The 12,601-nt window shown below is 42.9% G+C and overlaps 2 protein-coding genes across 2 annotated transcripts in view; one reads left to right on the top strand and one right to left on the bottom strand.

The window, feature by feature from the left end:
* Positions 1–11,932, top strand: part of TARDBP (TAR DNA binding protein) — a 55,242-nt gene extending 43,310 nt beyond the window's left edge. Inside the window, exon 7 of the mRNA XM_087702032.1 lies at positions 11,633–11,932. Coding sequence (XP_087558158.1) covers positions 11,633–11,757 — 125 coding nt within the window. The 3' untranslated portion in view covers positions 11,758–11,932. The remainder of the gene's footprint in view (positions 1–11,632) is intronic.
* CORT (cortistatin) lies at positions 1,929–8,848 on the bottom strand. Its single transcript, XM_087702033.1, has 2 exons — positions 8,570–8,848; positions 1,929–2,156 (listed from the first exon to the last, which is right to left on the bottom strand). Exons 1-2 carry the CDS (start codon positions 8,666–8,668, stop codon positions 1,929–1,931), a joined length of 327 nt encoding a protein of 108 aa, XP_087558159.1. The 5' UTR covers positions 8,669–8,848.
* Positions 11,933–12,601: the final 669 nt, after the last annotated feature.

Raw genomic sequence — 12,601 nt, 5'->3', positions numbered from 1 at the left:
CAACTTGCTTTTAGAAATGTGAACTCACATTGTTGTGTACGTCTTGTGTTTTGTTTTTTCTTGTTTGTGCTTTTCTTTCGGTTTTTAAAGGTTAAAATGTTCAATAGAAACTAAAAAGGAAAAAGAAATGTGAACGCCAAATCGCGTTCCGAAATGGATTCTTAAGTCTTGCTTTTACAAAAGTTGCGCCTAACGTGTTGCCGAAGGTTAACCAAAGGGGGGGAAAAACCGGTCTGTCGCTCACTGGAAGTAGAGAGTTGGAAGTTAATGCTATGGAATGTTAGCCAAAAGGAGGACTGGTCACAGGGCAAAAATTTGGGGAGGATTTGGGAGAAAGCAGCTTGAGGGACGTAGTTGAAAAAAATGTTCTTTCTCAGTGGAATTATCACTTTGGAGCAGGACTCTGTATTGCTAGCAAAGCTGCCCGAGGGAAGAGCCAGCCCCATAACTGAGGCATTGATTGGAGCATTGATGATTCCTTTTCATCCCAAACCTTGCTCCTGAAGTCAAATCAGATTTTGAGCAAAGCTAAGGAGGCGTGACTTCACTTGCTATGACATTGATTGATCCTCAGCCTTCCATTATTATTCTGGCTCAGAGCTAGTGCCGGCTACATGTTATCAGTACTGACTTAGTAGTTTTATCAGCAGCTTGTTTCCCCATGCAACTCCCAGCCTCAGGAGTGATTTAAGGGGCATTAGAACAAATTGGGAGACGCCATAATATCTGTCTGCAGCTCTAGCCATGTCCGTTGCCTCAGGCATCCACTCTTCTTAGCATCTGATGTTTTTCCTGAAATTTCCCCCCATGAGGAGGGGCCAATCAGGAGCTGCCCTCCCCCTAGTTTGAGAGAGAGAGACAGACAGACAGGAAGAAAGAAAGAAACAGAAAATGAGAAAGAGAGAGAAAATGAGAAACAGAAAATGAGAAAGAGAGAGAGAATGAGAAAGAAAAAGAGAGAGAATGAAAGAGAGAATGAGTAAGAGAATGAGAAAGAGAGAATGAAAGAGAGAATGAGAATGAGAGAATGAGAAAGAAAATGAGTGTATGTGTGTGTGAGAGAGAATGACAAAAAGAAAATGAGTAAGAGGGAATGAGAATGAGAGAAGGTTGTGTGTGTGTGAGAGAGAGAGAGAATGAGAAAAAGAATGAAAATTGTGTGTGTGTGTGAGAGAGAGAGAGAGAGAGAGAGAATGAGAAAAAGAAAGAATGAGAAAGAGAGAGAAAATGCGGAAGAATGAGAAAGAGAGAAAGAGAAAGAAAGAGAAAGATGAGAGCGTGTATGAGAGAGAGAGAATGAGAAAGAGAAAATGAAAAAATAAAGAGAAAAAAGAATGAGAGAATGAGAAAGAGAATGAGAAGAGTTTTTGTGTGTATGTGTGTGAGAGAGAGGGAGTGAGAGAAAGAGAGAATGAGAAAGTGTGTGTGTGTGTGAGAGAGACAGACAGACAGACAGACAGACAGACAGAGACACTGGAAAATAAACAGAAGACTCTGCATCCCAAAGTCCTCAGGCCATGCTTTATTTGTCAATGAAATCATCACAAAATCAGAGTTTGTGCTCTGATGGGGGAACGGAGAGAAGCCGGAAGAAAAGGACGGGGGGGGGGGGCATCACCACAGAAGGCAGGAGAGTGCCGGCCGGCCACAGCTTAGCAAGACAAGGGGTGGGAAGGGACTCACAACCAAACTGACCCAGTCCTTCACCTTCAGTCCTCCCGTCCGACCTTTGCAGCCTTTTGCCAAGAGGCGTGGGCTTAACTTAGGTCGCAAAATGTGATGAGAAAACCCCTTCCCCCACCTCCCCCCACCCCACACCCCCGTCTGCCGACCGAGACTCTTCTTTTTCTTTTGTTTTCTGGCCCAACATACACAACAAGAACAGCTCCAGAAGCCAGGAAGGCCCCCCGGGGCAGTGGGTGGATTTGTTAGCAGGCCGTGTAGGTTTTCCAGAAGAAGTTTTTGCACGGAGTTTTGCGGTCTCGCAGGCTGAGGTGTGGCGGCCTCCCCAGCACCAAGGGCTCTTCCTCCAGTTTCCTCTCCAGGGGATCTTCGAAATCGGAGAAAGCCACCGGGTCGCGATCTGCTGCGTCGACTCCATTCAGGAGCCCTGCGAGCATTTTCAGGACGAGGCTTTTCTGAGCTTTGGATGGCTCCTTACGGTCGTGACGGAGGCAGGAGAGAGAGAGGGGGAGAGAAAAAAGAGAGAAGGCACTGTGAGATGTTTTTTACATCCTTGCAAGAAAGGGGTTTTCTTTTAAAGGGTGGGGGGAACATAGAGATTATGGAAGAGAAGAGAATAACGGACTAGAGATGAGTGGAGTGGAGAGGAGACTGGACTGGAATAGAATAGAATAGAATAGAAATAGAATAACAGAGTTGGAAGGTATTTGGTATTTTGGTATTTATTAATATTTGTATGCCGCCCTTTTCCCTGGGGGGACTCAGGGCGGCTCACAATTCAGAAGGAGGGGGGGACAAACCAAGTTACATATAGGACAGTACTTCGTTAAAAAACACAACATTCATACTATTCGGGTACGGTGAGGTCTTTAGCCCCAGGCCTGTCGGGACAGCCAGGTTTTAAAGGCTATGCGGAAGGTCTGGAGGGTGGTGAGGGTACGAATCTCCACGGGGAGTTCGTTCCATAGGGTCGGAGCTGCCACAGAGAAGGCTCTCCTCCGCGTGGTTGCCAGTCGACATTGACTGGCTGATGGAACTCGGAGGAGGCCTAATCTGTGGGATCTAATTGGTCGAGTGGAGGTAATTGGCAGTAGGCGGTCTCTCAAGTACCCAGATCCAATACCATGAAGGGCTTTGTAGGTGACAACTAGCACCTTGAAGCGTACCCGGAGATCAACAGGCAGCCAGTGCAGCTCGCGGAGGATAGGTGTTACGTGGGTGAAACGAGGTGCACCCTTGAAAGTCTTCTAGTCCAACCCCCTGCTCAGGCAGGAAACCCTAAACCACTTCAGACAAAGGGTTATCCAACATCTCCTTAAAAACATCCAGTGTTGGAGCATTCACAACTTCTGGAGGCAAGTTGTCCCACTGATTAATTGTTCTGTAATGGCTCCTCTCCTAACTTGAGAAAGTGAAGACTCTTGAAACGGATTATGTCAAAAGGAACCTTTGATCAAGCAGGATGGAAACCATTAGAAGCAAAGCAGCACCTGAAAACCTTTTAGGCCATGCAAATGGGGTTAAGCTGATAATGACCGAATGCAGATTTTGACCAATACACAAGTGTGAAGATGCTTCCTTAACTCTTCTGCCCTGGGAGTCAATAAAGCACACTGTTCCCATGGCTATCTCTAATTAGACATCAAAGTTATATATCCCACATGGCTACCATAAACGTCCCTCCATAGATGTTGGGACCTTCAGTCTCCTGGTGACAGGAAACCAGTTGTAAAGTTGTAAAACTCAGTTGTTTCAGATGTAGCTAATGATTTAACTCCGAGGCTCCCCTCCTCCCAATTGAATGGCAGTATCACTTTTAGGGATCTGACATGCCATTGCTTCTTGTCCTGCCCTCAGGCGGTTGGTTTGGAGAATAGCTTGTTTCCCTCTTCTTTGGGGCAGCCCTTGAGATATCGGAAGACTGCTATCATGTCTCCCCTAGTCCTTCTTTTCATTAAACTAGACATACCCAGTTCCTGCAACTGTTCTTCATATGTTTTAGCCTGCAGTCCCCTAATCCTCTTGGTTGCTCTTCTCTGCACTCTTTCTAGAGTCTCCACCTCTTTTTTACATCATAGCAACCAAAACTGGATGCTGTATTCCAAGTGAGGCCTTCCCAAGGCCTTCCAAAATGGTATGAACCCTTCACGTGATCTGATTCTATCCCTCTGTTTATGCAGCCTAGAACTGTGTTGGCTTTTTTGGCAGCTGCTGCACACGGCTGGCTCCTATTTAAATGGTTGTCCACTAGGACTCCAAGATCCCTTTCACAGTTACTACTGTTGAGCAAGGTACCACCTATACTCTACTCGTGCATTTCGTTTTTCTTGCCTAAGTGTAGAACCTTAATTTTTCCACCATTGAATTTCATTTTATTAGATAGCACCCAGTGTTCCAAGTCTGTCCAGATTGGATGATAATCACATCCAATTTTAGATTTTCAAGGCAGACCCCTTCCCATTTATACAGGTAAAATCCTCGACTTAACGATCCCAATTGAGCCCCAAATGTGGATGGCTAAGCCAAACAGTGGTTAAGTGAGTATTGCCTCGCTTTACGACCTTCCTTCTCACAGCGAATCTCTGTGGACGCTAAGTTAGTAACGCAGTTATTAAGTGAATCTGGCTTCCCCATTGACTTTGCTCATCAGAAGGTCGCCCAAGATGACCCCGTGATCCCAGGTCATAAATATGAGTCAATTGCCAAGGGTCTGAATTTTGATTACAGGAACATAGCGGTACTACTAAGAGCATAACTCTGAAAAACTCGTTTTTTCAGTGCTATCGTAATTTTGAACGGCCACTAAATGAACTATTGTAACCCATGGAACAAAAGTTGCCTTCGGAGGTTGTGGGAACTTTATCCCTGGAAGTTTTCAAGAAGAGATTGGACTGCCATTTGTCAGAAATTGTGTAGGGTCTCCTGCTTGGGCAGGGGGTTGGACTAGATGACCTACAAGGTCCCTTCCCACTCTAGTGTATCCATATCTAAATTGAGGGCTACTTGTGATAAGGAGAGCACAGTAGAAATAACAGATCCATGGCGTTTGCAAGGGACTCCCCCCCCCCCCCCGGCAAGGAAATCCTATTCATTGTCTGAGCATAGCTGGATAAGCCAAACACTGCTGGATCTGGTTTGAACCCAGATAGGTGGAAATCCAAGGGAATTCCGGGGCCGTAGGGTAAAGAGACAGAAAAACTGGAACGCCTCCCTGAAGAAATCATCCCCATTTGCAAGCCGGCCTCCTTCTCTTTCCAACAAAAAGTTTCCATCAGCTTGACTTCATGTTTCCTTGACTTCGCATTTATGCTCCTCTCCCCAGAACCAGAACGATACACCAGCACACAATAGATACAAACTCAAGGTAAACCGTACCAAACTTGATTGCAGAAAATACGACTTCAGCAACGCCTGGAATGCTCTACCTGACCCTGTGGTTTCTTCCCCAAAGCCTCATAGCTTTAACCTCAGACTGTCTACTGTCGACCTCACCCCATTCCTAAGAGGTCCGTAAAGGGTGTGCATAAGCGCACCACCGTGCCTACCATCCCTGTCCTACTGTCCCCATTTATTCGTACCCATTTCATGTATTCATAATCTTGTATATACTATTTGATTGTTGCTTGTAGAAGGGGATGAGAGACAGGTACCTTGGTCTATATACCAAACAAATCACCCACTGGGATCCCCGTATCAAAACAACTTACCTTATGTGCAGCCAGAACCGGAAAATAGCATTTAACACAGCACGGTCCTTAAACAAAATGGTTCGGTTGAGCTCTGCATACGTGGGACTGGTTGGGGTAGATTGCAGGGGTGTCACCGAAATATAATTTGATCATATTTTATCTATATCTTAAATTACTGTATTGTATTGTATTCTATTGTATTCTATTACAATTTCATTTTAAGCTGTATTTTATTCCCATTCCATTTTAAATCATATATTTTATTCCCATTCCAGTTTAAATTGTATTGTATTCCCATTCCATTTTAAGTTGCATTTTGTCAAATTCCATTTTAAACTTGCTTTTATCAAATTGTCATCCTAATTTTGTTTCTGGAATTTTGGCACTTTGATACGGCCCAAGGACTAATCAATAGAGACTCAATGTCAATATATTTATTCTCTTATACACTCTTGACAAAACAAACCAATAAAATAAAAATAAATCAATAAAGAATGGGACAACTCCCCGCGGCCAACTCGCGCGCGAGACAATTATTCAAGAATTCGATTGAATTCATTTAATTTAATTTAAATTTTGGTCATTCACCTTTCCTTTCATCTCTCCTTTGGCATCCTTTCTTCAATGATTCTATTCCACTATTTCTTTGACATTAATGTAACTCTTTCCCCATGGGGAGTTTAGGTCTCCCAACTTGGGAGGGTGGTTTTCTTGGAGTCCCTGTGCTCCGAGGACAATCGCTCCTTTCACTCCGGTTGACCTTGTGTCTACTCCAGGTCCCTGGATGTGAACTCTTAAGCTCTCAAGATATCTTTTGAAAGGATCTCCCTCCATCTGCACTGATCTCTGTGACACTGGGCTGCCCACGGGAAATGAGAAAGCAGCTAATTCTCTTTTTTCAAACTATGCGTAACAAGGACATATTGGGGGGGAAGGTCCTGGCAGGAGGATTTCTCCCTAAGCCTCCTGACCTTTCCCGCTGGAAGAGCCTGATTTTAAATTTTCTATGAACTGCTAATTTGGTTCTGCAACCCAACAAGACAGACACAGACTTCAGAGGATAATCAGAACTGCAGAAAAAAACAATTACCACCAACCTGCCTTCCATTGAGTACCTGGACACTGCATGAGTCAAAAAGAGGGCTGTGAAAATATCTACTGACCCCTCACATCTTGGATGTAAATTGTTTCAACTCCTACCCTCAAAACGACACTGTAGGGCACAGTACACTAGAACAACTAGGCACAAGGACAGTTTTTCCCCAAATGCCATCACTCTGCTAAACAAATCATTCCCTCACCACTGTCAAACTATTCACTGAGGCTGCATTACTCTTACTATTAGTCTTCTCATCGTTCCTATCCCCCATCTCCTCCCACTTATGACTGCAGGACTGGAACTTTGTTGCTTGCATCCTTAACGATTTATATTGATACTGATTGTTTCCTGATTGCTTATTTGTAACCTATGACTATCATTAAGTGTTGTACCTTATGATTCGTGATGAATGTCTTGTCTTTTTAAGTACATTGAGAGCACATTGCACTAAAGACAAATTCCTTGTGTGTCCAATCATACTTGGCCAGTAAATAATTCTATTCTACTCTACTTTACTCTACTCCTATTCTATTCTATTCTCTATTCTATTCTACTCCTATTCTAGTCTAGTCTATTGTACTCTACTATTCTATTCTCATATTATATTCTACTCCTGTTCTATTGTGTATTCTATTCTACTCTACTATTCTATTCTAGTCTAGTCTACTCCTATTCTATTGTGTATTCTGTTCTCTATTATATTATATTCTACTCCTGTTCTATTGTGTATTCTGTTCTACTCTACTAGTCTAGTCTAGTCTACTCCTATTCTATTGTGTATTCTGTTCTATTCTATTCTACTCTATACTCTTCTATCTACTATGCTATTCTCTATTCTATTTTACTCTTATTCTATTGTGTATTCTATTCTATTCTACTCTACTATTCTATTCTCTATTATATTCTACTCCTACTCTACTCTACTCTACTCTACTCTATTCTATTCTATTCTATTCTATTCTATTCTATTCTATTCTATTCTATTCTAGTGTATAGATAAAGTATGTTCCTAACCCAACCACCAGCAATTTATGGCTCTCAAATGGATTTGGAACACTACCGATGATCCGAGAAAGGTGATTTAGAAAATAATCTGTCCCAGATTGCGTTTGTCTTGGGGACAGCCTAATGAAGCAAGGATTCTGCAATTGTTTTCAGACTGTGTGTGCTTTATCTCTTCCCCACTTTTCTCCCCTCTGTGGCGAGAGGGCACACTGAGCTCCGGGAAACTAGCTTTTGAGGCAACTCATAAAAGCTGGCATTGTTATTCTTTACTATTCTATTACCCTCCATTCCTTTCGCAGTTCTCAATGGAGGATTAAACAGCCTATATTAACTCTCCCTGCTTTCTGATCAGTTATTTCCCCCCCCCCCCCTTGTTTGTCTCTGATTCCTTTATGGGAACCACACTGCTCTTAGGAGAGGAGAAGAGAGGAAAGGGGAAAGAAGAAAGAGGAAAGGCAAGGAAGGAGGGAAGGATTAGAAAGAGAAGGAGAAAGGGTAGGAGGGGGAAGAGGAAGAGAGGAATAGGGGAGAGGTAAGGGAAGTAGGAAGGCAAAGGAGAGAAGAGAGAAAAGGGGAGAGAAGGAAGGAAAAGGAAAGGAGAGGAAGGAGGGAAGGGATAGAAAGAGAAGGAGAGAGGGCAGGAGGAGGAAGAGGAAGAAAGGAGTAGGGGAGAGGTAAGGGAAGTAGGAAAGGCAAAGAACAAAGGAAGGAAGTAGAGAAGAGAGGGAGGGTGAAAAGAAAAAAATAGGGTGGTGATAATACAAAATAGGTGTATGGGATGGTAAGCAAAGCAACCCAAAATGTATATTTTAACTTTTTATATGGAAAAACAAATAAGTAAAAAGTGATAAAAGATAAATAAGAACAATAACTATGGGAATGTATACCTGTAACTATATATAAGAGAATAAAATTTTTAAAAAACTTTTTAAATTAAAAAAAATGCACACCCCTGATTGAGAAAAAAAAAAATCTTTTCCATGCCCCAACGTCCATCCTAAACAAAAAACATGGACTACTTCATGAAAGGCTTCCTCTTTTTCAGATATTGAAAGAATGTCATCCTCCCTCCCCGCCCCCCCCCCCAACTCACCCTGCTAGTCTGTGCCGAAAAGTTATCGTCTCCCGGCAAGGCAGCCGCGCACACCGTCCAGGTCAGCAGAAGTACCGCAACAAACCTGCCCATCGGCATGACGGATAAATTTCAGGGAGCTCTTGCGAGAGAGAAGCTGGGAGGCAGACCCGCTTCAGGATATTCTGCCCGGCTGCTGCATCTTCTCCTTTTATAAAGCACTCCCCGGTGCTGTGCCAGGTGACGGGAGCCGGGAAAAACTCTCTCCCAAGCCAATGAGATTTGAGACAAGTGGCAGCATCAGCTATTAGAGGAATGAGAATAGAGAAGTAGGAGCGACCCCAGGGGATTGTGACATAACAGCAGAAACGGGTAGGTAGGAGACAATTCCACTGGAGGATGAGGATGATTGAAATTTATTTATTTATTGGGTTTGTCAAACATGTAAAAGATAACAGGTGTAAGTATACCACCTAGGGCTTGAAATTTTAGGGCTGGATAACCTTGAACTACGCCGTCTACGTTCCGGCCTGAGCTTAGTGCCCAAGATAATCTGTCATAACTACTTTTACTTCAACGGCAATAACACAAGGGCTATCCATAGACACAAACTAAGTGTCATCCGTTTTAATCTTGATTGCAGGAAAAACAATTTCAGCACTAGAGCAGTAAATGTGTGGAACACCCTACATTATCCTGTTGTTAGTTCCTCTAACCCTCCCATACCTTTTACCTTAAGCTGTCTACTGTGGAGTTTACGCGTTTCTTAAGAGGTCCCTAAGGAGCCGTGCATAAGCGCACCAGCGAGCCTACCATCCCTGTCTTACTGTCCCATTTATATGTACTCTTTTTATGTGTTGATGGCTATGCTTTGCTTATTTATATCCATTTATTTGCGCCATTTTTTTCACGTGTTTTCACCCTTGTTTCCTTGTACTTGTCGACAAATAAAATAAGTGTAAACATGATTATGAATACTAGAAATTAGTACGAATAAGTGGAGACGACAGGACAAGGACGGTAGGCACGCTGGTGCGCTTATGCACGCCCCCTTTTCGGACCTCTTAGGAATGGGGTGAGGTCAATAGTAGACAGTCTTAAATTAAAGTTTTGGGGGCATTGGGGATGTAACAACGGAGTCAGGTAGAGCATTCCAGGCGTTGACCACTCTGTTGCTGAAGTCGTATTTTCTGCAATTGAGTTTGGAGCTGTTTACCTTGAGTTTTGTATCTGTTCACCCGTGTATTATTGTGGTTGAAGCAATAATACGTTGATAGGTAGGATGTTGTAGCAGACAATTTTGTGTACGACGCTTAGGGCAGACCTTAAATCGGTGTAGTTCTAGATTGTCCGAGCCCAAAATTTCAAGCCTGGTGGCATAAGGGATTCTATTGTGAGCAGAGGAGCGGAGGACTCTTCTTGTGAAATACCTCTGGACTCGCTCGCTTGTATTAATGTCCGATATACAGTGTGGATTCCAGGCAGACGAGGCTGTATTCGAGAATTGATCTGGCAAAGGCATTGTATGCCTTGGTTTAGAAGCTTCGCAAGATTAGTTTGACAGCTCTTAATACCTTTTTGGCAATGCTGTTACAGTGAACTCTGGGGCTTTAAATCATTTGAGATGAGTACTCCTAGGATCTTGGTAGAGTGAGGGGTTGTCTGTGAGGTCGTATTCACCCAGCCTCTCTCCCTAGATTCTTGCCTCTGGAAATTAAGAAAAAAATTCCACAGCTGAATTGTAGATTTTCTCCCCACCCGAGGCTTAAGTCCAGCAAACAGCACAATTTTTTAAAAAAACAAACACCACAGGGCATTGATAGCACGCTTTATCCCCATGTGTTCCGAAACAACAAAACTTGCGAAACAAAAAGACTCTGACATTCAAGGAAGACTTTTTCCTCCTCTGAAATGCAATTTCTTTTCCTGGTGGGGCTGAATTCTACCCCGAGAGATCAGAAATTGTGGAATCATCTGAACTTCCCTCCTCTTTGCATGACTAGTGAGAGGATAGTTTTATCAAAGAAGTCGTGGGTTGGATACCCATGCTTCGCTATGGAACTATGTGATCGGGCTTGATAAATTGACAGTTAAACCTTGAACATTAATGAGTAGTTATGTTTGGCCTCTCCTCTCTCCTTCTCTCCTTCAGGCTTGCCCCACAGAAGCCTCTCCTCTCCTATTCCCCTTCTCTCCGTTAGGCTGGCTCCATTGATCCTCTGCTATCCCCTTCTCTCCCTCAGACTTGCCTTACAGAAGCCTCTCCTATGTTATCCCCTTCTCTCCCTTTCAGGTGGGGAGGGGAAATAGAATGTCTAACTTCTTAGCATCAGAGCATTTTTGAGGTGGGGAGGGGGAGTAAAATGTCTAAACTTCCAGCCCGCAGCCCCAATGTGTCACTGGCCATGCCCACGCCCAAGTGGCAGTTGGAACAGAGTTCTTTTCAGGTGGGGAGGGGGAGTAGAACATCTAAGTCCTTAGCGTCAGAGCGTGTTAATAATAATATAAGAAATACTAATGATCTGATGGTCCTTTCGAAAAATCCTTTCTTAGCAAACACATAGAAGCCAAGAGGAACATACATGCCAAATTTCAAGTTTTTAGGCTTTATGGTTCTGGAGATTTTGTGATGATGCATGAGTGGTATTTCGCTTTTATATATATAGATGAATGACTGATGGGGAACTGTGTAAAATCTGATCAGAGGCCATAATCACTGATCAGAATAGTCCCAAAGGTGCTTTTTCCAGGAGGTAACTGGACTCTCTTGTTTTTTCTTTTATGACGTTTCGCTTCTCATCCAAGAAGCTTCTTGAGCTCGGACACTATCTGACATTTCCCTACTATCCTATCAGAGCTGAAGAAGCTTCTGGGATGAGAAGCAAAACATCCTCAAAGAAAAAAAGTCCAGTTGCCTCCTGAAAAAACACCTTTGGGACAACCGTGACCTGGATGATTGAGAATCTCTAGAGACTTTTAGCTACACAATTTGGGATGAGGATCCTTGGAATGGTCTGGGAGTAGGAATGGATTTCCAAAGGGGGAAAAAAATTGCAGACTACAGGAACCATTTGCACCACGCAGGTGATTCTGAGGACACAGACAAACCTCCAAGGGGCCTCAACGACCCTCTAAAAGGATGCAAACGACCAGCTGTCTGCAAGGAATATAAATCCTTCTATTATTCCCCACCATCCAGTCAGAGCTGAAGAAACTTCTTGGATGAGAAGTGAAACATCTTCAAAGAAAAACCAGAAATCCAGTGGCCTCTTGAAAAAAAACAGCACCTTTGGGACGACCATGGCCCGGATGTCTGAGAATCTCTACAGAGACATTGATGAAATTCAGAATGAGGAAATCTTCTTCTTCTTCTCCATTTGCCACCCCCAGTAAATATAATAAAGATTTTAGTTGATTAATCTACTGCTGACATATGTCAACTTTATACATCTGCCTTGGTTGGTGAACATGCTTACTATTGTGGTTTCCTGCTGGACTTCTCTTTTGTTGGTGAGATTTTCTAGAACAACATCTTGTGTTGCCTCTATAAAAGCTCTCTTGTTCAGAATACAACATATGTTGCCAAACTTAAGCCCAGTGCTGTAATGTTCCTTACAATAACATATCCATGAAAATTGAATTGGCCCATAAACGGCAGTTTTAAAGAACCCTATTCTTTCGAATTGCAGGATAAAAATTAGAAATAGCCGATAACGGAAAGCCCAGGAGGGGAAATTATGTAAGATGCCTCTGTAGAAGGTAGAATTGAAAGGCATATATGCATGCACCCTCCCTAATAGGTTGCTATAGTTATTGCCAGTAGTTCTCAACTTACTAACTCAATGGAGCCCAAAATATCTGTTGTGAAGTGAGACTTATTTTTTTTTTAAAAAAGGTTTTTTGTTTTTATTCTTCATACATACATACATACATTCACAAAAATACATTCTCATAGTTGTTATTAATATTGTGTGTGTTTCTTTTAACATTTATAACAATTCTTTTCTCCCTCTAAAGATTTAAATATATATGGTAATCTCTACCTGCCATGAG

Source organism: Thamnophis sirtalis, unplaced genomic scaffold (assembly GCF_051295495.1).
Source record: "Thamnophis sirtalis isolate CommonGarterSnake01/CBP01778 unplaced genomic scaffold, rThaSir2_p1.2 scaffold_15, whole genome shotgun sequence".
In the NCBI taxonomy this organism is placed as follows: Eukaryota; Metazoa; Chordata; class Lepidosauria; order Squamata; family Natricidae; genus Thamnophis; species Thamnophis sirtalis.
The sequence above is the reverse complement of the archived record's forward strand: the minus strand, read 5'-3'. Positions and strand labels throughout refer to the sequence as shown.

Excerpts from the sequence above, each read along its gene's own strand:
- CORT (XM_087702033.1), bottom strand. The coding sequence starts at position 8,668 with ATGCCGATGGGCAGGTTTGTTGCGGTACTTCTGCTGACCTGGACGGTG. Across the intron at positions 2,157-8,569 it reads TTTCGGCACAGACTAGCAGG|GAGCCATCCAAAGCTCAGAA; the intron begins GTGAGTTGGGGG and ends CACGACCGTAAG.